Source organism: Periplaneta americana, chromosome 3 (genome assembly GCF_040183065.1).
Source record: "Periplaneta americana isolate PAMFEO1 chromosome 3, P.americana_PAMFEO1_priV1, whole genome shotgun sequence".
Lineage (NCBI taxonomy): Eukaryota > Metazoa > Arthropoda > Insecta > Blattodea > Blattidae > Periplaneta > Periplaneta americana.
In genome coordinates this window covers 160007180-160033605 of record NC_091119.1, presented here as the reverse complement: position 1 = coordinate 160033605, position 26426 = coordinate 160007180, and the positions used below count along the sequence as shown (strand labels likewise).

Below are 26426 nucleotides of genomic sequence, written 5' to 3'. Positions count from 1 at the left end.
ACGGTGAGGTTTCATTATCGTGATGCTAGATTATTTTCCGGTGACAAAAAGGAATGCATGGATGGATACATCGCTCATCGCCTCTCAAAGTTTATTTTTATATCCGTTTAATTGCGCTCCCATTATTATTTCTCATTATTTGACGTGGAATTAGAAAATGGCGACTAAGGAGGAATAAATTATTTTTCTTTCTGAGATTTGGGATTTCTAAATCCGTCACAACAGTAAAACCTGAATTCCATTTACGTTTTCAGAAAGATGCACCAGGTAACATTCGAAGATGGTACAGGCAGAATGTGGAAACGGCAACGATATTGAATTAAGACTTTTGTAAAGGCGAGAGTATGGGACGCAGAAACGTGTCCAATTCCGATGTTAACAGAGTGAGGTAAACTTTTCAGCGGAATGCGAAGAAGTCACTGGCCAGAGATAGTAGAAAGCTGGGAATTCCAAGAACAATATGGAAAGTGTTGCAAATGCGGTTACTAATGAAACCGTTGAAGATGAGATTGATGCAGACGCTTAAAGCAGAAGAAAAGACGAAGAGAAGTGTATTTACTCAGAACACTCAGGAGAAGATGGACGTCCCATTTTCAGCAACGAGGCTATTTTCCATCTGAATGGCAGAATTAATAGGTACAACATCCGTCTCTCGGGGGGGGGGGGGAGGGCAGTACTTCCACATGAAGCGATCGAACATGAATGTGACTCGTCGAAAATCAACATCTTTTGTGTTCTTTCACACAGGAAAGTGTACGGGCCTTTCTTCTTTGTTGAAGGAACAGTAACTGACACCGCTTACCAGAATATGTTAGAAGAATGGTTGTATCTATAATTAAATAGCGATTATAAGGACTACATTTACCACAGGATGCTCCTCTTTTTTTTCCATCATGATTTTTCCATCAATCGCGATCTTCTATAGCGCTGAATTGTACATGTTACAGGTGCAGAAAACGATCTCGTCTATGACCGCCACGTTCCCCGGGCTTAATGCTGTGTGATTTTTTTCTTTCTATGGGGTGTGAAAGGCAGAGTAGACGTACTCCCAATGCCCCGTTCCCATCAGAATCTTTACAAACAAATCACTCGTGCTGTGCTCGATTGGATATGGCATAAATTTGACTAACAATTAGATATATGTGTGTGGAATGATCGGAGGTGCGCACGTGGATGTACTTTGAGTAATGTACACCAAACTTGGACACTAACACTTCCGATTAAGACTTGCTATCAATCTTATAATTTAGAAAACAGAAAATTGTGGGGTCCCTATCACCAAGGCATGACGCGTTCTCAGGTTACGGATAGAGGAGACGATCTCCAGACATGGAGGGTAGCTGAGAATATATTGAATAAGCAGTCGCGGGCAGTCGATATGGTCCTCCAGCTTGGGGGTTGGTCGAAGAGCTAACAACCCATCAAGAGTTTGTTCCAAACCCCAACATAAGCCTCGGATTGGGCCAGGATCGATGGCGGCTTATGTGAGGGCGGCAATGAACTTCCGGATTCTCTAAAAGCCATAAGTAAAGGCTGGTTCACAATAAACCGGGAACGGAAACGACAACGGGAACGGAAATGTTAAAATAAAGGCATTTAAATGTGAACATTCACAATAGTTAATTGTGAATGCTCACATTTAAATACGTTTATTTTAATATTTCCGTTCTCGTTCTCGTTTCGTTTCCGTTCCCGGTTTCTGAACCAGCCTTATGGCGGGTTTATGTGAGGGCGGCAATGAACTTCCGGATTCTCTAAAAGTCATAAGTAAAGGATGGTTCACAATAAACCGAGAACGGAAACGACAACGAGAACGGAAATGTTAAATAAATGCATTTAAATGTGAGCATTCACAATAATTCACAATAATTTAAATGCAATTAACAATATTTCCGTTCTCCTTTCGTTTCCGTTCCCTGTTTGAGAACCAGCCTTAAGTAAGTAAGAAAATAAGCCTACAGAAAATAAACGGCTTTCAAACCCCACCATTCTTTTGTGAACATTAGGTATAACTGCGACGTTTAAACAGAAAAGGACAGCAGTTTGTACTGGAGTAATGCATGCCTTGGCAATGTTGGCCTGCGACTTGGACCGCCGCTTGTTGCTGTGCCGCAGGCTCGAGAAGCGGAAGGACGCGCGCGGCTTGTGGGTCTGCAAACTGATCACAGGCAGGTTGATCACGCCCGACGGCGAGCCCGGCACCGGCGTGTTGCGGCCGTCGCTGCTGGGAGCGCTCTGCAGGCTCTCTCGGGACGGGGCGCCCCGCAGCAGGTGCGAGAAGGCGAACAGAGTGGCCTGTACGGCGGGTTCCAGCCCTAGCCCCGTCATGCTACTCACGCTGTCGCGGGGCACCAGCGACGACGCGCGGTCCACTTGGTGCGAGGCGCGGTGCAGCGAGCGAGCCCTGCTCGGCGCCGGCGGGAGCTCGTCCACCGCGACGCCCGCGTCGTTACCCGAGCAGTCCACGGTGAGGTTCACCTGGACACACAATTACAAACAATCAAATAAATACTGTACAGTTACTATAGCCAGCATCACAAAAATAAGCTGATTTGGTGAAGAAAAATGATGTTGAAACTGATCAGGAAGAGAAAAAGGAATTGGATGAGTCACTGGCTAAGGAGAAACTGCCTACTTTAAGAATGCACTGGAAGAAATGGTGAACGGAAGAAATATTCGGGGCAGAAGAATATATCAGATTATAAAATGTATTTATAGATTCCAATCATCATATGATTGAAAAATTTTAAGAGGAGGGGTTGGTATTTTTTGGTGAAAAATGAGTAAATTAAAAAAAAATTCTTTAAAATGCTCTGTGATATGTGTGGAATGCATTGTATAACATTTCGTGAGTATTTGTGCCCTTATCGGATGTTGAGACGCCATTTTTAAACTTCCTGCGCTATGGATTTTTAAATCACTCGCCCCCTTTTATCGGTTTACGGGAACTTCATTTTTTTGCTACATTGCCAGACACAAATGGATATAATTTCTGAACTATTAAAGATACATGCATGAAATTCAGAACACACGTTCTTTAGACTATTAGGAAACTTTTCTCTGTAACAGAATGTTGTTAATTGATTTCATTTGAAAACTACGTCCTTTGTTTGCAAGAAAGGAATTCAGAAAAGTGTTATTAAATTTTAATTGTCTATTTTACAAACGTAGAGACTAATATCAAAGTTCTGTTACAGACAGTTTGTAGAGCATGCGTTTGCAAGTACATTGCAAAAAACGGGATCAATCTAACTTTAAAAATGGTTTAGATATATCGATTTTAGTAAAATCCTGCATTGGGTATATATTTTTTTCAAATCTGGGCCCCCAAATAACTTTTTCTTCAAAATATTTATTTTTTGTTGAGTTTCTACAGGTATGAGCTCTCTACATACAAAAAAAATTAATATTTTTCACCAAATAGGAAAAAAGTTTAAAAAAATACCGTCCTTTCCCCTTAAATAAATGTTATAATCTTGTAATCGATTTATCCAAAAACCAAAATGAATGGTAAAAATATATCAGATGATAGACAACATTAAGCTACATGGATCGTATCGGACTCCCGGTAAAAACACTGTCGTGCGTCGAAAATCACATATTACTTTCGTAAATTATTTTTTGGCCGATCTTGTTTTTTAACAACCTTATCCATGTTGTTGGTAGGCCTTGTTGGTTAAACTTACAGCACAGGTGCGGTATATAAATACATAAAATCAACTTTTATTTATTTACGTGCTTAAAAGTAACGAATTATATCAGTGTCGCGTACCGCTTTGTGCTATGGGAAAATAACTAAATACTTTATTATGCCTATACTTTTTCTAAATTAATTTATTGGAGTGGAGATTTGTAAGAAAACAGGAATTAATGTGAATAAGATGTAAGCGTGAAAGCCATTTCACACGACTTCCGGTTGTTGCTCTGAGCGCCACTCGTGGGATCGTGGCTGAACGCGAAAACATCCATGGAGTAAATCAGCCGTGGCGAAAAGGCCATGGTGCGCCGAGCCACTGTGTAAGCTGCAACGTGCATAGCACCTATGGAGGGAGGCGGACACCCGAAGGGGAAGTTAATGTTTAGGACGTGTAACGAAGAAAGAAATGAACAAGAAAACATAGGACACATTATCACAACCTAAAATTAACTGCCTTCAGAATGTCTCTGCGACAAAAAAGTTTCAAAATCAGGAATTATGTCACTTACTGCCAATCGTAGTTGATCACGAAGGAATCTGTCTGTCAGTCGTGATCTAAATTTGGTTTTTACTATTTTCATTGTTGAAAATAATTTTTCACAAACGTAAGTTACAGCGAACATGGCTTCAACAGAGCAAGCGAAAGAAAGAAGCTTCAAATATTTATTTTTTTCCAAAGATTTGAAAAGTTCAATATCTGTCAAGTCCTTACATCTAGCTTTCATTTAACGTCACATTGTAAATCTGTGAGTTTAAATTGAAAATCTAACCGCATTATTCGTACATCTGCTGTAAAAGAATCGACGTACAGAGATGATAATGATAATAATAATGATGATGATGATGATAATAATAATAATAATAATAATAATACTTAACCTTTTAATGTTTCATCAGTAACATGTAGTAACTTATAATGCCGTTTTATGTTATACAACCGTTTTCCTAGTAATATTTGTGAACAAATCATACATTTAATATTTTCATTATATTGTAAGCAAAAGAATGCATCCTCCCATCCTTCTTGAAACTTTCGTTTTTTATAGAGGTACATGGTTTCGAGAGAGATATTGCGACGATACGCCACTCGCAGGTCCGAGACAAATACAAATAGAACGGAGTTTGACTCCAGTGAGTAAGAGGGTCGGGGTTGTAGGTAGGAAGCGAGAGAAAAGCACTGCGAGTCACAATGTGCTCGTGAGTCGCATTTTCGCCGCGGCTGGAGTAAATACATATTGAAGCCACCGCCGCGCCGTCTGGATCCCTTCGCCTAGCGTCTCGTTGTCTCGGTGGTGTTTCAAGCATTAAACTGTAGTGGCACGCAATTTATTTACACTGATATATAATTCATGTGTTACCTAGAAACATTTTCTATATGTTATTTATTTATTTATTTATTTATTTATTTATTTATTTATTTATTTATTTATTTATTTATTCATTCGTTAAAGACATCAGCTCAAAAAAATTTGAGTGACCACACGAGTCCTGAATACAATAAACATGTAAAGTATAATGCGATTTGAAATATTAAAGAAAAACGATATATGATTAATATGTCACTTAACTTCTTCTTTGAAGACAAAAGTAAACTTTCTATAAATTATTTTATTACAACATTTTCACAATTGTCGAATAATAACAAATGAATAACACCTATCGATAAGTACGAATAATAACAAATGAATGGCACATATCGACAAATACGAATAATGACAAATGAATGACACCTACATGGATAGGTTTCAATAAGTTTGACGTTTGCTAGTTTTTTCTTGTTCTGCCTTTATCTTTAGATATGACATAGAGATAAGAAGAAATGAACAAATGTGTCTGTAGAGCAAATTATTATACCTGTAAGTCGAAACTGAAAGCATCTTTTACTCATCGCTTCCTATATTTATCATCTATTAGATCTACAGAAAAATCACCGAGCATGACATTGATAGTGAGCGGAAGTTTTTAATTTCAGCATTGTGAAGGATTTGTTTTCATACCGATAATATCACCGCATCCTTCCATTCCTCTCGCAAGTTTTCTTTCGGGAATCGAAATCGTCACCGTAACTGTCTTCAAGCTCAGAGATATTATATGATCACTGTACTTATTACTTACTTAGACGTTTCTAATTCTGACCGCTAAAATTATGTTTCTGTTTGTGTCAATTATGTTTACGCTTAAGTTGAAATTATAGCTGCAGCCGAAATTTAGAACCAACCTTTCTTCTCTTCCTGAGGGAGCTGGGTTCAGTGTCCGTGGAGGACGCTCTGCTCCGCGGACTTCGTGGCGCCTCATGTGCAGAAGCGGAGGCAAAGCTGGAGCGAGAAGCGCAGCTCTTCCAGCGCTGGAGATGTGCAGACGTGGTGAGCAGGCGGTGGAGCAGCAGGCGCAGCAGCACCACGGGGCTCAGCACGCAGGGGAAGCAGGACAGGAAGCTCTGCGTGAAGAGCGGCGAGTAGGGGTCGGAGAGCTGGCGTCTAGCTGGCACCTGCCCTGCAACACCACCCCAGTCAGCGACGCCAACAGATTGGTAGGGGAAACAGGCAAATTTGCCATCGTAAACGCTCAAAATGATTAAAAATGCTTTTAATTTTCTCATCATACAAAATGTAAATGTGTTTCTGGCTATGATGTCTGTATGATGATGTTGATGAAATTTAATTCTGTGGAAGAAATTTTATTAATACTATTTAATTGCTATTATTACTATGTAGAGCTCTGATTATCCGTCACCCTATTAACCGATCGGCGGATTATCCGACTGCTTTCTTTCGTTTTTTTTTTTTTTGCTCACAAAAAATATGTACTGTACAGTACACTACCTTACATTAGTAAGTACTTTTTCTAGAGTTCACCCTAACACAACATTTCTGCCGCTGCTACCAATAAGAACAGCTATTTGTGAGTGTTTTCCGGAATTGTAAAATAGTCATTATCTGCTTTCAAAGACATTCCACCAAGAACTTCCGCACAATTTATAGCAAAACCTGTGCACAATTCAGTCTTGTCTACTTTTCCAGTGCCCGTACTGTGTAAAATGTCTTTCACGAATGTAAGAAAAACATGATTGATAAGTATCGAAAAAAAGTGCAAATAATTGAACGGTTTGGGAGAAGGTAAACCGTAAATCGTCTTATATCAGAATACGAGATTGACGTTACGCAATTTAATAAAAAGGAACGAAGTGTATAAAGTATGTAAATCCACTACACGAGACCTGTAGCCTACTATTCCTATCTTTCCGCAGAGAGCCATCACAAGGAATTTTTTGGCCCTTGAAATTCCATCGTTGACAACCAGACTTAAATTAGTGAACTTCTGATCCACTACCTAGCATGTTAAACATAACATCATGGAGAAATTACGAAACTGTCTGTATACCCTATGCACTTAATTTATGAAAATATTTTATGGTACGGATTATCCGATTTTTTTCGATTAACCGTTCAATCCACTCCTTTCATTACCTACTACTGTATCTATGATGATGATGATGATGATGATGGTGGTGGTGGTGGTGGTGGTGGTGATTATTACAGACGTGGACAAATTATTAGATTAAAACGTTTTTTTTGGAAACATAATATAATTCGTCATATAAACTATCAGTATAATTCACAGAGTCTTTATTGTTGTAAATATGATTGTTTACATCTTCTGGTATATTTTTCCAATGGTTAACTATATTTCTTCTGGCTATGTTGGTACTACTGGTGTTTTAATTATATACTGCAGAAGATATTCTCCCATGGCCTGCAAGAAGACCGGACATGAACGAAATTGAAAATCTGTGATCTATACTGAAGAAGAAAGTGAACAAAAAGAGGCTTACAACAAAACATGGACTCATTTAAGCACTGTCTGATATCTGGCTAAATGATGCTTATATTCAAAGAAAGTGTCAAACTTTAGTTTCCAGCATCTCTGACAAAATCAACATGTTAATAAAGAATAAGAGAATGTTAACATAATATTAGTAACCTCAAGACTCAATTTTCTGTTCATTATATCTGTATAAAATACAGTTTTGTTCATTATTTCTACCGATAAATTTTTTATTTTATTGGGTTATTTTACGACGCTGTATCAACATCTAGGTTATTTAGCGTCTGAATGATATAAAGGTGATAATGCCGGTGAAATGAGTCCGGGGTCCAGCACCGAAAGTTACCCAGCATTTGCTCGTATTGGGTTGAGGGAAAACCCCGGAAAAAACCTCAACCAGGTAACTTGCCCCGACCGGGATTCGAACCCGGGCCACCTGGTTTCGCAGCCAGACGCTCTACCGATAAATACAGCTTTGTTGCACATATAATTAATTTAGTCTGTATGTAACTGCTGGAAACTATTAGAAACTTGAAAACAAATAGAAACTAGAGGAAGGCGAGCTAGGAAAGCACTCACGCTCAAGAATGAGATGTAATGAGATGCAAAGGTGTTAACCATTTAGTCAATGATCGCCAAAAACTGTGTCGCGACACATGCCCCTGCCTCCACTCAAGCGTAACCATGGCATCATACCCCCACCCTCTGTTTACAGCCATCACTTCGATACAAGTAAAGACATTTATCAGCAGCGGATGTACACATGTAATGTTACAAGTGTGTAGGATAATATGTTTCGATGTCTTTTCGAAAACAGATAATAAGTAAAAACTTAATTTTAAGTTGCATGGGAGGAAAAGTATTTATTTTGTGCAGATGACAAAAATATCAGATACTTAATTTGTTGTAAAATTTCAAATGAAGTATAAAAGAACAATGTACGTTGTCCTTATTCTTCTTGATATAAAGACTACCACGTCCTTACCTGTAAATTGAATATTTCATTAATAAACGAACAATAAAAAGTATGGGCTTCTATGTCTTAATCGGGGTAAAATACTTCGACTTTTTTTTTTTCGACGTATGTAGTGTAATTTGAATATTTCATTAATAAATAAACAATAACAAGTATTGGCTTCTATGTTTTAATCGGTGTAAAATACCGCGACGTTTTTTTGAAGTATGTAGTGTAATTTGAATATTTCATTAATAAATAAACAATAACAAGTATTGGCTTCTATGTTTTAATCGGAGTAAAATACCGCGACGTTTTTTTGAAGTATGTAGTGTAATTTGAATATTTCATTAATAAATAAACAATAACAAGTATTGGCTTCTATGTTTTAATCGGAGTAAAATACTTCGACGTTTTTTTCGACGTATGTAGTGTAATTTGAATATTTCATTAATAAATAAACAATAACAAGTATTGGCTTCTATGTTTTAATCGGAGTAAAGTATTGGCTTCTATGTTTTAATCGGAGTAAAATACTTCGACGTTTTTTTCGACGTATGTAGTGTAATTTGAATATTTCATTAATAAATAAACAATAACAAGTATTGGCTTCTATGTTTTAATCGGAGTAAAATACCGCGACGTTTTTTTGAAGTATGTAGTGTAATTTGAATATTTTATTAATAAATAAACAATAACAAGTATCGGCTTCTACATTTTTATCGGAGTAAAATTCTTAGACGTTTTTTTGAAGTATGTAGTGTAATTTACAACTTCGTAACCAGCTTGGTACGCTTTTCTAATTTCAAATATCTGCGGATGTAAAGTACACGTTCTTTTCATGATAAATAAGAAAATTATTTTATTTTATTAATAATAGAAAATAATGAATAGGAGGATAAAAAATTAAGACGGAAAAGTGTATCGGCCTAGGCCTATAGCTAATAAGTAGAAGAATATTATATTGCTTTTATTTTTTGGTCACAGTCCGTCTCTGCACTGTTATTCACTGCATTACCTGAGGAGATACCCACTCCACCTCTCTCTCTGCGACAGTGATGTGCGGGTTGCATTTCTATTACGTCACAATTTCGTGGTGTTCGGCAACCACTGATTTAACTACATTATGATGTGATATGATATATTATATGTTACGATATGATATACAGAGTGGAAGTGTGATTGCTAGTGTACAGGCCTATTAATTAAAAATCTCAAATAAAATGCAATGTATCGGGACTGTCGCCGGGTAGAAACCTGAAGACGCGTTTCAACATTACATTGTTGACAAGTAACGCCATCTATAAGCTTAATCAGAAAGCATTAAGAAGATCTCAGTATGCCTTATATACATGAAGTTCTTATCAAAATTATAAGGAAGTTTTATAGTCGATTTCAAAGAAGCCCAAATTATTTCATTAAAAGAATTGGAGACTATAATGTAGACGACTTCAGTTTGTATACAACGCCGAAAATGGCTATTTTTGATATTGCATAATAATCTAACTGGTGGTCTTGTGATACAGTATAAGGAAGCACATCCACAAACAAATTTCCAAACAATTTTCAAGGACATCAACATCTTCGAATTTGTGCGAGGAAGAGATTCTATAAACTAACATCATAGGTAACAGCATATCATAGTGCAGTCAGGGACCCATAAAGTCCGATATTGTATCAAAATGCAAGAAGAATTTAAAAAAAAATTAACAATGAATTAAAAAATTGAACGCTTTAAAATAAATTCATTTTGCCATTCACTGTTTGAGTCGCTTAAGAAACTTCTTGCCCCAGCAACTAAAACTTACCCCAGTACAAACCCTAGTAATGCTGCACTTCGATTATTGTGACGTTTTGTTAAGTGACCTAAGTTCTGAACTGTCAGTCAAGTTACAGTACAGCGAGTTCAGAATATGTGCGTCAGATACGTGTGCAACATCCGACGATGCGATCACATATCACCGTCCTTCGCAAGTCTTTCGTGGCTCCGACTTAAAGAACGCAGAACTTAACAGTTTTTGTCATTACTCTTTCGAATTCTGCACACTTCAACACCAATTTACCTTTCGTCTCGTTTCTCTTATCTATACTCTAACCACGACGTAAATACCAGATCACTTATCTATGGCGCGTTAAGTATACCTCTTCATAGAACATCTCATTATTCATCATCTTTTACTGTATCCACCTCGCGACAATGGAATTCCCTGTCACAAAGTATTAGGGGCTGCAAGACAATAAACACTTTTAAAAACAGCTTAAAAGATAACCTTAGCATTTCACTCCAATCATACTGACTTAAACTATCACTGTCTACATTGTTACTCCTTCCTTTAGACATGTATCCTGATAGTGCTGTATTTTCAAAATTGTCTCATAATATCTCTTTCTATTACCTAACATTATTTGAAATATATTAACATTCTATGTATTTTAGCTTAATTCTGCTACACAGTTTATTTCAGTGTTTAATTAATAGTTCATAGTATTTTGTTGTTTAATTCGTAAATAACTCTTATATACATGTAGTAGCTCTCATCTAAATCAAATTGTTGAATTCTTTGTAAGTTCATACACTTTTTGCTGGTTGAGTGGAAGAGAAGGCCTTACGGCCTTAACTCTGCCAGTTAAAATAAATTATTATTATTATTATTATTATTATTATTATTATTATTATTATTATTATTATTATTGGCTAACTCAATACAACTACCTTGCTTGAGATTAGCATAACTATTTTACACAGGAAATGAATGTACTTGATGTGGTGTCAATAATGACGTAGAACTTTTCAAAGACGAGCCAAAGAGAACTACATCCAATACCCATTCTGAGATGCCACACAGAAACTACTTAGTAAGGAGAAATATTTCGTTCCAAAATTAGCAATGTTTTTGTCAATCTACTCTTATAGGCCTACGACATCCAACGACACGAATGCAAAGGAGTGTAACTATCTGCTCCTTTTGTATGAGCCCTCAATCAGAAACCTGCCCGCGCTCGAGTGGGGTGGGTTAATTAAAGGAAATGCGATCCTGTACAATTCAGCAGTTAGACGCGGAGAGCTTGCCTGTCCCGGCATTACAGTAATTAAAGCGCGAGAAAGTAGTAACGGACGGTGAAATTAAGTCCACGCAGTAGAATATCGATTAACGGCTACGAAACTTTCCTACCGCAAACCTTTTATCGGTCACACTTACAGCATTATCCTCACAGCCTTGTATTATCAACAGAAAATTGTTCACAATAATTAAAAGTAGAAATTAGAAATTGCTCTGGGGATTTTAAAATCCCTAGAATCTTTGGAAAGTTGTGTTGTCTCTCCAGCTTTCGAATTGCTGTTGGAAAATATGCATTCCAAGTAAACTTTGTGGTTAAACCTGTTCAGTGGTCATGTAAGAGTACGATATAGCTTCTATTATTGTCGTTGTCTCCATCTGTAATCATTTCCACTGTCATCAATTCGATCATCATCATCATCATCATCATCATCATCATCATCATCATCATCATCATCATCATCATCATCTTCTTCTTCTTCATCATATCATTTTCGTCTTCATATTCACCTTCATCACAGTCATCTTAATCATCTTCATCATCAACTTTGTCATTTTAATAATAATAATAATAATAATAATAATAATAATAATAATAATAATAATAATCATCATCATCATCATCATTATCTTTAACTTCTACATCTACATAAACATCGTCATAATCATTATCTTCATCATCTTCGTCTTCATAATCTTCATAATTGTAATCATCATCATCATCATCATCATCATCATCAATCATCATCATCATCATCAATCATCATTTTCCTTTCCGGTCTTAGTTGTGTGGCTTGTTAAAGTCGCCTGCCATGTTTTTATAGTCATCCTAGCGACCTTTCTTATATGGTATGTAACGGTATTTTTATACCATATCCTACTGTAACTGGAACACATGTTCTGTAGTAGTGATGAAATAAATAAATAAATAAATAAATAAATAAATAAATAAATAAATAAATAAATAAATAAATAAATAAATACGTAAGTAAATAAATAAATACGCAAATAAATAAATAAATACGTAAATAAGTATATAAATAAATAACTAAATGAATGAATAAATGAGTAAGTGAACAAACAAACAAATAAATAAATAAATAAATAAATAAATAAATAAATAAATAAATAAATAAATAAATAAATAAATAAATAAATAAATAAATAAATAAATAAATAAATAATCTTCGTCCTGTATATACTGCTAATATGCTGTGGCTATTTCGTCCTATGTAGGTCATTCGTTATTTCGTGAAACCAAATGCATCCGTGCGGCGTAGCTCACAGTAAGAACCTTATGGTGAGGGTAAGCGAGCCAGCTATCTTGCAAGTCGAAGCGTAGCGAGGGGGGGGTAGCTTCTCATTCCACTTTTTCCTTCCCCTCACACGGAGGTAGATTTCACGAGATAGTGAATGGCAATACTCATTAATTTAGTCTATTATTGGTGTGATTTTGAGTTCTTTTACAGTGTCGAAATTCCTCTGCCGTTGTAACAATGTTTAACTTGCAGTTTTTCGGAGAGATCTAATCTCTACTGACATTATTATTCATTGTGAATCCTATTTCGTATTGACCATGCTTCACTGCCATACATGAGTACCGATCTGCCTATATTTTTTTCCAAGATTTAATTCTAGTGTGCCTTTGAACATTTGAAGGATGGAAAGTTTGGTTGATTGTTAATGATAATTTTGAATTTTAACCTGAGTATTTTGTTTTTCATTATCACAGGTTATAGCCTAATATTTAAATGGTCTGTTCGTTCAAATATTGTGTTTTTGACGCCTACTTCGCTTCAAATCGAGTCTTTCCCCTGATAGTCCATGATCAAATTTTCGTGACTTGATATTTCCGCATTAAATTCCTCATTACTTTAAGGTGGATGGCGAACAGTCGAATATTCGTCATTAGTAAATTAAACACTAAAGTGGTGTACGGAATTCATCAGTGTTAGCCAAAAGTAGCTTACAGTATTCAAATAAAAAGTGTGTTACGCAGGGTGTTAACATTAATTCTGTGGTGTTTGGGTAAAGGGAGATAAGACATAAAAATGAGCTCGCAGATAAATGAAAATTAAACTTGGAACCCTTATTACAAATAATTTTCTACACAAATAAAACACATCAACTGCTTGTATTCTTTGATTTTTGCACACCCACTTATATAATTTAAGTTGTGTGTTCATCTGGGGAACAAAATTCCACCTGGACAAAAAAAAAATGATTTATATCCCTTTACCCGAACACCACAGAATTGTATCTAAAGGTTTTCCAGCTTCAATAACATATTTGTGTTAAACAAGGGGGCCTAACATTTAGATCTCAAACATCGAAGCTTTGGGGCAAGAGCTATGACTATCTTTCGCCTGTTGATCGATCTTTGTTGATATTTTCAAATTTTTTCTTTGAATTTCTGTAATATTTTAAATTTTGCACAGTGGTATAATGTTGCTTTTAATGATTTTGGTAATACCGTATGTTTTTTTCGCGATTTCATGTGTGTCCATAATTTGTTGGTATGAATTGGAGTAATTCTTCTGTTCAGTGTTTGAATGACGTCTCGGGAATCCTTAATTTGGGATGAGTTTAGTAATTTTGTATGTTTGATATTGCTTCTATTGTTGATCTAGAATCTGATAATAAAACTTTTTTTAATATTCTCTGTAGACCTCAAGTTCCTTCAGGGCGAGAAAGATTGTTTCTATTTCTTCATCAGAATGTGTTGTGTATGTGTCGTAGGCACTATAAAAGGAAAATTAATCAGACCTGACTCCTTCACCAGCTCTGTTTATTCTGTCGACAAGTGAACCAATGTTGTACATATGCAGTCAAGTGAAAGAATGTGACTGTAAGGGATTGAAAAGTGGGAAGATACAATATCACAAGTTTTGTTCATGATAATGAACACAGTTTTAAAGGAGAAGCAGTGTTTGAAATTTTTTAAATTTGGAATTTGAAAAGAAAAGTAGAAAATTTATAACTTGATAAGAAAAGTTCTTTTCATAATATTATCACCTCGTTACTAAAAATTTTACATTTTTAAATGCATGTAATTAAAATGATACGAAAAGTATGTTCATTCCTAATATAAAAATTTTTCGTCTTAAATCATATTTTAATCTACTTAATTTCAAAATTATTTCAAGACTGTGAACTGCCATGTTGACATATTAGATAGAAGCAATGTTTTGCACTGCACATTTCTTTACCCACATACCATCTGTCAGCCATACCTGCAGCTATGTCCACAATGTTCGTAATATCAGTAGTATTGAAATTCTGTTAAACATTTTCTGTATCTTCTTTACTGTGGAATAAAAGCCAATCCGGCATTTATCTTTTTATGGGCACCAGGCAGCAATTCTATTACATTCTGTGGCTAGAAATGTCTAACTTTTAAAATTTTAATGTTTTTACTTTTATTAAAGATAGGCTCCTGAAACTTTTACCAACTATTAAACACATCTTTTTATAAACTAAAAATATGGAAATGAATCCTCTAGGGTGTTTGTTTATGATTACTTTACTTACTTACAAATGGCATTTAGAGAACCCGGAGATTCATTGCCGCCCTCACATAAACCCACCATCGGTCCCTATCCTGAGCAAAGATTAATCCAATATATATGATCACCTCCCTCAAATACATTTTAATATTATCCTCCCATTTATGTCTCGGCCTCCCCAAAGGTATTTTTCCCCTCCGGCCTCCTAACTAACACTCTATATCCATTTCTGCATTCACCCATATGTGCTACATGCGCTGCCCATCTCAAATGTCTGGATTTAATGTTCCTAACTGTGAGGTGAAGAATAAAATGAATGCAGTTCTGTGTTGTGTAACTTTTCCAATCTCCTGTAACTTCATCCCTTTTAACCTCAAATATTTTCCTAAATATCTTGTTCTCAAACACCCTTAATCTCTATTCCTCTCTCAAAGTGAGAGTTCAAGTTTTAATATCATACAGAAAAACTGATAATATAACTGTTTTATAAACTATAACTTTCAGTTTTTTTTAAAGCAGACTGGTTGACAAAATCTTCTCAACCGAATAATAGCAGACATTTCCCATATTTATTCTGCGTGTTTAGGATTACCACATTTTAAAATTATAAATTACACAGAAAAATGTTCCAATATACTCGTAAACAGGTGTCATATCTTATAAATTATTAAATATAGAGTGATAAATATTGACATTCATATTTATTTTTTGGAGCTCTATACAGGCGGTGAAGACTTATTATAGTATTTTGTAAAATTATTTAATTAGCAAAATATTGAAGGAATAAAATTAAGATAAAAATTGATATGTAGACTACAATATTTTTTATATTTAATGTAAATACAAAAGATAGCAAAAGGCCTCAGCTATGTCAAATAAAGTGTGGACATTATCATATAAAACTCAGAATCTAATTTGAGTAGTGGTTTATGAGATAACGTTACCTATATATGTTGAAACTTTCTTTTGTTGTCTGTGCGCATCATAATTTAAAAGTCTGGTAATCATAAGCAAACACTCCCAGAGGACTCATTCCCACATTTCTATTAAAAGAGATGTGTTTAATAGATGGTAAAAGTTTCAGGGCCTTTCTTTAATAGAAGTGAAAATATTAAACAAAAAATCATGTTTTAGTCATATGGATTCATAGTAATTCAATTATAGAGAAAAACACAAATTAGACCACGGGATTTCAAGTCTGGACCTTTCGAATGCAAGTCTTATGTTTTACCACTGAGTTACCTTGCTCATAATATTGTTATTAAGTCAAAAAACTGATTTATCAAATTAAAGTTCAGTGTTATCATCTTTGAAGTGCTGGTAGTTTATTCTTTGCTATTTTAAAATAAAGGCGCTGAAACAATTTAATAACTGTTTAAAATTCTTAAACTTTTTCCTGATGTGTTTGAATTTATTAGAATATATGTTTAAAATGACAACGAATAGCGGAACCCACCTCGGACATACACGTGCGTGTACGAGCTCCCACTGAGAACCCAGTGAAGTGTCGACAGTTCTGTGGACGTCGTTCCCTGACTGATAGACATCTGCAAGGAAACAATAAGCATATTATGTAATATACAAGCCGAATGTAGTGCTTTGCAATGCATGTAGGTCCACATTTTATGAATTTGTTAGTGATTAGCTCAAGAGAAATGGATAGGATGAAATAATTATTTGTGATACAAGTTCGTAGAGGTTGTCTTTTTTGGCAAGAGTGTAACGTTTGTGGAAAGAGAATAGAAAAGAGGACGTAACATATTACAATGTCAAAAACTACGAATAAAAAAGGAAGTAACAATTTTAGAAGCAAACTTGGATAAAGGACGTAGCCTATTTGAATTTCGAAGTTAAAAATAAAAAATTGAGCGTAACCTATTAGAATTTCTAAAGAAAAAATTAAAATAGGTAGGCCTACGTATTATTTTAATATAATATTACAATTTATTCCGAAGGGAATAAACAGTGAAGAGAACGTAATCTATTACAATTCTATAAAGGCTACAAAATAGAGAGGTTCCGTAACTAATTAATATTTTGAAGAAATGTAGTACGAAAATAGGAAAGGGGTCTTAATCTATTCGATTCTCGGAAGGAAATATGGAAATGAGAATGTTAGCTATAAGAACAATGAAGAGTATAAAATAAGACTTTATATTAGAATTTCGAAAGAATGTAGAGAAAGGTAGGCTAAGTGGGGCTCAGTTTATTAGAATATTCAAGAGAGACGCGCGCACGCACACATGCACACACACACGTATAGTCTATACATACACAACATTGGACATCGGAAAACAGAAAGTAACATGTTTTTATTAGAATGTCAAGGAAAATGAGAAAACTGGACTAAAATTATTAGAATTCCGAAGAGATGGGACGTCGGACGTCAGCTAATCAGAATTCCGTAAGGAAACTAGAAAGTGGACTGTCATCTAATAGAATTACACGAGAAATCAGAAAACTGGGATCAATTTCTTAGAATCAGGAAAGAATACGAATAGAGAATAAGACATCACCTTTTAGTAATTTATGGCATAAAATAAATTGGGACTCAATTTATTAGAAATTGGAGACAATGAGAAAATATAACTTTAATCTATGTATTAGAATTTCAAAGAAAGTTACTGAAAATATCGTTCAACTCACCTTTGAAATGTTTCAGCGGATATAGGAAGTAGAACATAATCTAGTATCACATTACAGTGTTGGAAAAAATGTATTCGATTAACGAATAATGAATATGAATAAAGAAAATTATTCGTTAATCACGAACGATAAATAGTCATTTTTATTCGTGAGATTTATTCCTTGCTGGCGAATAAGATTGATCAAAATTATTTGCAATCAAGAATAAAAAGAAAAAGATTATTCTACGAATGAAATGAACGTTTTAGCAATGACCTATTTACTTACATATTAGGATATATTAGCCTGTAACGTTCATGTGGTATTCAGGCTTACAGAACAAGATTTCATGTCATATGAAAGTTTTAGTCACAGATAATATCATTTACGAATCTTGAATCGCTGCGTTTCTCTTCATTTGTTATCTTTAAATTGGACTTCAGAACCACTCTCATTTCAACACCAGATAAATATTGATGTGATTTTGGGTGATTTATCATTATTGCCTCAGCCCCTGATAGAGCCAGGTCCAATTTTGCGGACGAATAGCCTGATAAGCCCCCGGAGGTCTGGAGCCCCAAGCCCTTCTATATCGGAAACCCGTACTACCCCCAAAACGTCACTAGACTATTTTTATTGTTGCAGATGAAAGATAGAATGAGGGAGAGATGAAAAGTATTGTTGAAATTATGAAGAAAAACTGGACCACTCCGAGAAAACCCCTCTGCAACGTCTGCTTTATCGAAAATAAATTCATCACGACCTGGCCGGGAACAGAACTCCTGTCCGCTTGGATGAAGTCTAGCGCCCTAGAACTCGAGCTACAAGCGGCATTTGACGCATGTAGTGCACAAGACACAACGGCGATGGTCCAAATACTGCTTGGAGACAGACAGGTACAGTACTGTGCTCGAAGGTGGAGTGGGGGAGCGGAGGAAAGTGAATGCACGGAGGTTGAGAAAGAAACGAATAAATCTGGGACTGTATCAGACAATTAATATCACGCAACAACTCTTTGATGAAGATAACTATTTTATGCAGTCAGTGATAACCATTAAGAGCAACTGCAAATCCTTTCTCCGTTCATATATTTGACCATTTATTCAGTTGTTTGCGAACAATTGTCAGTGAACCGTATGAAATTAAGATAAAAATACTAAAATTCATTCGCCATTGACAACGATTGAAAATAACGAATAACGAACAATGAATAATGTTTTCATTTACGATTGACGAATACTTCGTTATTTACGAATGAATCAATCTTAAATAAACATGTCGATGTTGCTTATTTGAATAATCATCTAGTTGAAACAAATTCGAATAATGCCCTACACTGCCATATGAAAGAGAATATAGGAAGTAATACAGGGACATCACTTTATTTTTACCAACATTTTTAACATTAACCTGGCTGTACTCCGAAACACTGTTACCCCCTTCCATTACAGGAGTTTGGTGTTACTAGTACAATATGTAAACAAATCATTTTACTAGCTATAGGAGGAGAGAAAAGTAGTGTATCCATTTATGTTACAGGGAAATACAGTATTACGATTTTCAGTTTGATCATTACTTTTAAAGTATTTTATCAAAAAACAGTAGAATAGTAATTTTTTCACAAACTCAACTCTTCAAGCGGTTATATTCATTATGTAATGTCTACTTTATTCAGCATATTACTAACCTAATTTATTCCTGAGAATTTTGTGAGCACTTCCGTAAGAAACCCCAATTTCTACAGCTAACTTCTTGACCGACTTATTAGGACCTCGCTGCATCCTTTCTCTAGCATCTTCTACAGCATCTTCTGTCACAGTTAATAAAACCATTTTTTGAAATACTTTCGATTACGATAGGTATAAATCTATGATTTGCACCACAAATTTCAGAACATTGACCTTTGCTGGCCATCATACACTTTTCTTCCTTTCTTTACACTCTGTTGCTCTAAATGTATCTACCAGATCAATGACATTTCTACGAAAATACTCCGTAATGATATAATCAGGAAATTGTAAAAAAAAAAAACTGTTGTTCACATTCGGTTATATTGTAATTCCAGTTTCCATCATCGTCCTTCATACCTACAAACAGTAAAACAAAACTCTTGTTTAAATAATGATGTTAAGTATGGTACCATATTAAAGGGTAACATACTTTCGGTAACTCTAATCTTCACTTATGCTCAGTCCACACAGATAAATTCAGTTATGCTACACACGATATCTGTGTGAAAATAAACTACAATAATATAAGCTCTTTCTTCTATAGAAAATGCAACATATTTCTGAAACACACTGTACTCTGTACGGTTTATTTCACTGCTAGCAACAGCGGCCGTAAGTTTGTGTGACTGACGTTAGCAAGGACATTAGGGAAAGGGGTGGGGGTCAAGTACATTCAGAAACGCAGGTACAATAAAAATTGAAGTAAAAATAAAATGATGTCCCTGTATTATGTTGCTGGTCTAATCTATTAGAATATATTCTAATATACTCCATATACTATTATGTATATTAGAGGAAAAGTATGAAAGAAGACATATTGTACGTGGATTAGCTAACCACGTGAGACTCTGAAACGAACCCTCGCTCCATGGCGTCGTGATCTAAGGCATCTTTCCTAGAACTCACGTTACGGAATGCGTGCTGGTTCGAGTCCTCATGAGGGAAGACATTTTCTCATGACATTTCGACCAATGTATGGGACCGGTGCACACCAAGCATCATGATGCACTTGAGGAACCACAATGAATAGCGAAATCCGGTCACGAAAGCCATTTATAACTGCTGACGGGTATCATCGTGTTAACTACAGTGGCTCTCATAATTGATCGTACAGTTACATTTTTCATATAAATCAAATTACATATTGTGTTTAGCATTATAATTTACATACAAAACAATTCTAACGTATATTATCATTTCTCCAACTAAACATAATTTGTATGTAATTTGTCTACAATGTTAATTAAATAAAATAAAATTTAACAAAATACACTTAATTAAACATCACATAATTGATGGTGCACAAGGAAAAAATATAACATTATTTACAAGAACAATAAACTCAATACGTTGTAGATAGTCCCTTGGCTTTAATAACTTCTCTCAGTCGTTTTAGCATGGACTGTACTAATTTATTTGTGATGGAACTAGAAATATTTGACCATTCTTAAATTAATGCAGCCTTAAGCTGGCGTTTACTTGTCACATTGAGTTTCTGTGCCCTTTTTTCCAATTCCCACCACAAATTCTCAATCGGATTGGGATCTGGGGATTGAGGTGGTGTATTCAAGCGTTTTGGGGTATTCTATAGCAGCCACAACTTAACATTGAGGGCCGTATGTTTTGGGTCGTTGTCATGATGGAATTGATAGTACGACCCCAGCCCATTTTCTCCGCACTTTGTTGAAGATTTTGCCTCAGAATGTTAAGGTAGCCATACTGCTTCATTGTGCTCTCTATGAAAGCTAGGTTCCCTACACCATTAGCAGATATACAGCCCCACACCATAGAAGAACCATTACCATGTTTTACAGTTGGGCAGAGATTTTCCTTTTTAAACTCTGTATTAACTCTGCGCCACACGAAATTTCGTCTATCCGAAATAAAAATGTTGCATTTACTTTCATCACTAATGATGACTGATTTCCAGAACTCTTCATTACAATTTACACAGCTTTTTGCAAAATCCAATCTCTTACATCGATTTACTTCCGTGATCCACGGCTTTTCCCTCGCTACTCTGCCATGATAACCCGCTCTTCTTAAAGTACGACGAATCGTTTCAGTAAATTCAGGTTGGCTAAGTGTTGCAGTAACGTCAGAGGTCAGTTTCGGAGCACTAAGCCGTGGGTTACGTCGAACCGTGGAAACTATCTGGCGTTCATCTCGTTCGTTAAGTATTTTTTTCTACCTCTGCCTCTCTCATTTTGTATTTTCCCGTTATATATGTATTTGTTTACTATCCCTTGTTTTGTAGAATGTGTTCTTCCAAAAATTGAACCTATTTCTCTACGTGATTTCCCTTTTAAAGCCAAATTAATACTTGGTTTGTGCTCCTCCAAGGAAGTTTCTTTCCTCTTGCCCATTTCAACTAGCGCACGGAAATAAACAGTCCACTCTGTGTAGCACACCTACTGACGGTCTCGACGCAACTGCTGAACCTCTTGTCCGGATAGTAATAGAGGTGAGTTCGAGGCATGTTAACAGGTGTACATTCAATTTTGTGATGTAGTTGATCGTGTATTTAAGCCAATAAAATTATTATGCAGTGCTTACAGTATCTTCAAATAGAAGTGGAAGGAAAAAATCGTAATTGTAATGTGTAAACACATAGGCCTACTCTCCTTGGAATAATTAACGTTATTTAAGCAAAATCGTCTCTGAATGATTAATCTCATAAAATTGTACGCTTAAATGATAATGTACGGTCAATTATGAGAGCCACTGTATACGATATATCCATCCTGTTTGGATGATCGTCCACCTCTGCTTTAGCATGTGGACGTGAGGCCGCAGCCGGCTGGTCGGTCTGGGTCCTAAAAGAGCTGTAGCGACACCCATTATGATGATGATGATGATGATGATGATGATGAGGGCGTAAAGCATTTGAAGTTCGAAAGAGAGGAAGAGAAAAAAAAAGTCATCCCTTAGAAAGAGTTTCGAAGAAAAGAAAATAAAAAGATGGCGCATCCTATTCGATTTTTAAAATGAACCTGGAAAGAGTTTGTAATGTGCAGTAATTCCGAAAACGAATGCAGGGACAAGCAAGTAATCTAATAGACCCATAAGTTTCAAGAAAAACGTGGACATGAGGACATGACTTATTAGGAATTTGAAGGGTAAAAAGCATAAAAGGCACGTAAGATACTACATTTTTCAAGGACTAAAGCAAAAAAAAAATTGGTATATTGTAAAGTGTTTCATGGCATATGCTTACCTCCAAAGCTTTAAGAACGTGCATGACTGCTCCTTCCACAGAGAGCCCCAGTATCCTGTTCGTGTCATGGCACACCACCATGCTCGGTGGTGCTGACGTCAGCGTGATGTACGTGTCCTCCATAGATTCCAACAGTGGAGTGGGAGGTGGTGCTTCGTCTGGGATAACAACCGAATTCAAATTTCATTATTCACAATTGAGAACGCAGGTTATTTTTCTGGAGAGTTGCAATTTCGTCCACTTAGTCCAGTGATTTCAAAACAAGCGCATTTTTCTGACCTTGACGTCGTGCGCGGGCATCAAGCGCTATGTATCGAAGGAGGAATAAGCAGCCTGTTGGATTAAGAAAACAGTGGTGCACAAACTTCAAACGGAACGTGAAATTTTATGTCATTATTTTTATATGGATTCTTTCCGTTTGATATTATTTATATTGTCTGTAAAACAAAAGTACTAACACCAGGTTCTTAATATTGTAGTTGTGTTTTAAAAGTTAATAACATAATAAAGAGTTAAGAAGGAATATTCATATAAATTTCATAGTAATACAACTATACTGTGAGACGGTTCCTCGTATAGGATAAGGAGATTTTCATTAGATTAGTATTTAGTGTTAATATTCTTATATGGATAGGATGCGCGGACGTGTAAGTTAGTTTCAAAATCTGAGACGGAAGTAACAGGTGGACAGGAAGGCCGAACCCAAGCTAGGGGGACAGGAAACATGTGTCCAGGCGTGGAGTTGACTGATGAGGGAATGTATGGACTTTGCCTGCGGGTGGTCAGTAAGATGACGCCAAGCCAGGTTCCAAAAGAGATGATCTGGTATATGTCAGAGAATAGGACGCCGGAAGTAGGAGATGTTCTAGTTAACGAACAATTTTTGAAGAACGCGTCTTAAGTGACGTAAGTGTAATCATGGCCAATCAGGATTCTTAATAGAGACACGTGATATATAGATAGGAGGGTGAAATTCTATGTTTGGTGGTTGAAAGTAGAGGATAGATTTGGCAGATAGACAGAAGGCATATACAACGCGTACGGAGAAGTTGCACTCCACATATTCTCGGCAAACCTAACTCGGAAGTATAACAATTTACGGACTTAGAAATTTTTAGTGGGTGTAGTAAGAAGTCGTGTGTTGCATTATTATTATAAGTCTGAATTCTTTCCTCTCATCACGTTATCAACTGTCCGTTATATTACTGGTGTTTTATAGTACAAATTATATAATTACGTGAACTCAGAAATTAGTATACCAACTTGCGGGAAGTGAGAGCGAGATATTATACACTTGGACGCGCATTTCTGCTAATCTGAAACGAACACTTAATAATAATAATAAACGTTTTCATTGTTCTTACCAACAACTTCTGGTGTGCGCCTACATCATTACAACCTACGAGCACGTCTCCCAAACCCCATGTCCCGACCGTTTTGCAGCTGACCTGGGAACCTCATCCTCTACCGGAGTAATCTCGAGGAGGCTGGCGCCCAAATTAATCAGTGTATATAATTAATTATTTATATCGACGTGCCATCCTCGAGATACTTTCCATATTTCGGAGCTGGCAGCCGAGGGCGACGACGACCGTTACAAAATTTGGCGCCCAACGTGGGGCTCGAGATGGCAACAATGACCACGGCGGGGATCGACGCGAGAGCCGACAGCCGACGCAGGGTTAATGCGGCTCGAGATGGCAACAATGACCACGGCGGGGATCGACGCGAGAGCCGACAGCCGACGCAGAGTTAATGCGGCTGATGGCAACAATGACCGCAGCGAGGATCGACGCGAGGGCCGACAGCCGACGCAGAGTTAATGCGGCTGATGGCAACAATGATCGCAGCGGGGATCGACGCGAGAGCCGACAGCCAACGCAGTGTTAGTAGAGCAGCTTGCAATATCATGCAGTGTCAACGACCGACGGCCACAACACCGTGCAGACCCGAAACAGCTGAGAACAACGTTGGACGGTGGGGGAGACGATCAACCAGGCGTAACCTAGAAGACGTCGATACGTAAGCATAAAGGGTTTCATTTCAATTGTTGTGTCCATATATATGTACATGTGTGTAATTCATTTTGGTAGGGTTTATTTTGTTTTTGAGTTTAAGGGGAATTGTTGAAGATATATTATATATTACATGTTGCTAAGGAGCCAGACTAGAAGTAAAAAAAAAAATGGAGACTACAGCAGGGACGAGTACTAGCCAAGATAAAGAAAGTTCGCGAGGTTCGGACAATGTCATGTCGAATAATGTGTTAGAGCGGATATTGGAGCAGATGAATCAGATGAGGAACGAAATGATAGAAACTAGTAATAATTTGAAGAGTGAGTTCGTTAATTTGAGAAATGAAGTAGCCGGGTATTATAGGAAATTGGAATCTATGCTGGTCTGGAATTGTAGTGAATTGAATAATAAGATAGCCGAGAATAGTAATGATGTGGAAAGTAAATTGATTGAGGATATTAGTGAATTGAATAATAAGATAGTCGAGAATAGTAATGAAGTGGAAAGTAAATTAATTGAGGATATTGGTGAATTGAATAATAAGATAGCCGAGAATAGTAATGATGTGGAAAGTAAATTGATAGAGGATATTAGTGAATTGAATAATAAGGTAGCCGAGAATAGTAATGAAGTGGAAAGTAAATTGATTGAGGATATTAGTGAATCGAATAATAAGGTAGCCGAGAATAGTAATGAAGTGGAAAGTAAATTGATTGAGGATACTAGTGAATTGAATAATAAGGTAGCCGAGAATAGTAATGAAGTGGAAAGTAAATTAATTGAGGATATTAGTGAATTGGATAATAAGATAGCCGAGAATAGTAATGAAGTGGAAAGAAAATTAATTGTGGATACTAGTGAATTGGATAATAAGATAGCTGAGAATAGTAATGAAGTGGAAAGTAAATTAATTGTGGATACTAGTGAATTGGATAATAGGATAGCCGAGAATAGTAATGAAGTGAGAAGTAAATTAGCTGTGGATATTGATGAATTGGGAGATAATCTAGATGAGAATTGTAATGAATTGGATAATAATATAGCTGAGAATAGTAATGAAGTGAGAAATAAATTAGCTGTGGATATTGATGAATTGGGAGATAATCTAGATGAAAATTGTAATGTATTGGATAATAAATTAGAAGAGAATATTGATGAATTGAATAATATGGTAGCCGAGAATAGTAATGAAGTGGAAATTGAATTAGCTGTGAATATTAATGAGTTGAAAGAGAAACTAGATGGAAATAGTACTGAACCGAAAGATAAGTTAGCCGAGAATATTAATGAATTGAGTAATGAACTAGCTGAGAATTGTAATGAAGTGGAAATTAAATTAGCTGAGAATATCAATGAGTTGAAAGAGAAACTAGATGAAAATAGTACTGAACTGAAAGATAAGTTAGCTGAGAATATTAATGGAGTGAATAATAAGAAAGCAGGAAATAGTAATGAAGTGGAGAGTAAATTAGCTGAGGATATTAATGAGAATATTGGGGAATTGAATATTAAGGTAGCCGGAAATAATAATGAGATGGAAAGTAAAATAAATATGGATATTAATGGATTGGACGATAATCTCGATGAGAATAATAATGAATTGCAGTATAGACTAGCCGAGGACAGTATCAGGTTAGAGAGCCAGGTGTTAGAAAGTTATAGAGCATTCAAGGAGCAAGTAAATAGAGTAATCGAAAAGTTTTATGAGTTTGGGAGCGAGAAAGAGAATGCGGAAACCATCACAAACATGGGGCGGAGGGCAGAAGAAGCCTTCCCACCCCACAGAGGGTACAAAA

General features: G+C 36.1%; 1 protein-coding gene across 1 annotated transcript in view; it reads right to left on the bottom strand.

The window, feature by feature from the left end:
* The window catches only part of LOC138697067 (uncharacterized), a 175879-nt gene that overhangs the window by 10184 nt on the left and 139269 nt on the right, over positions 1-26426 (bottom strand). Inside the window, exons 11-14 of the mRNA XM_069822662.1 lie at positions 22615-22772; positions 16499-16589; positions 5916-6190; positions 2050-2478 (exon numbers count right to left, since the gene is read on the bottom strand). Of these exons, the coding sequence (XP_069678763.1) occupies positions 2050-2478; positions 5916-6190; positions 16499-16589; positions 22615-22772 (953 nt within the window). The remainder of the gene's footprint in view (positions 1-2049; positions 2479-5915; positions 6191-16498; positions 16590-22614; positions 22773-26426) is intronic.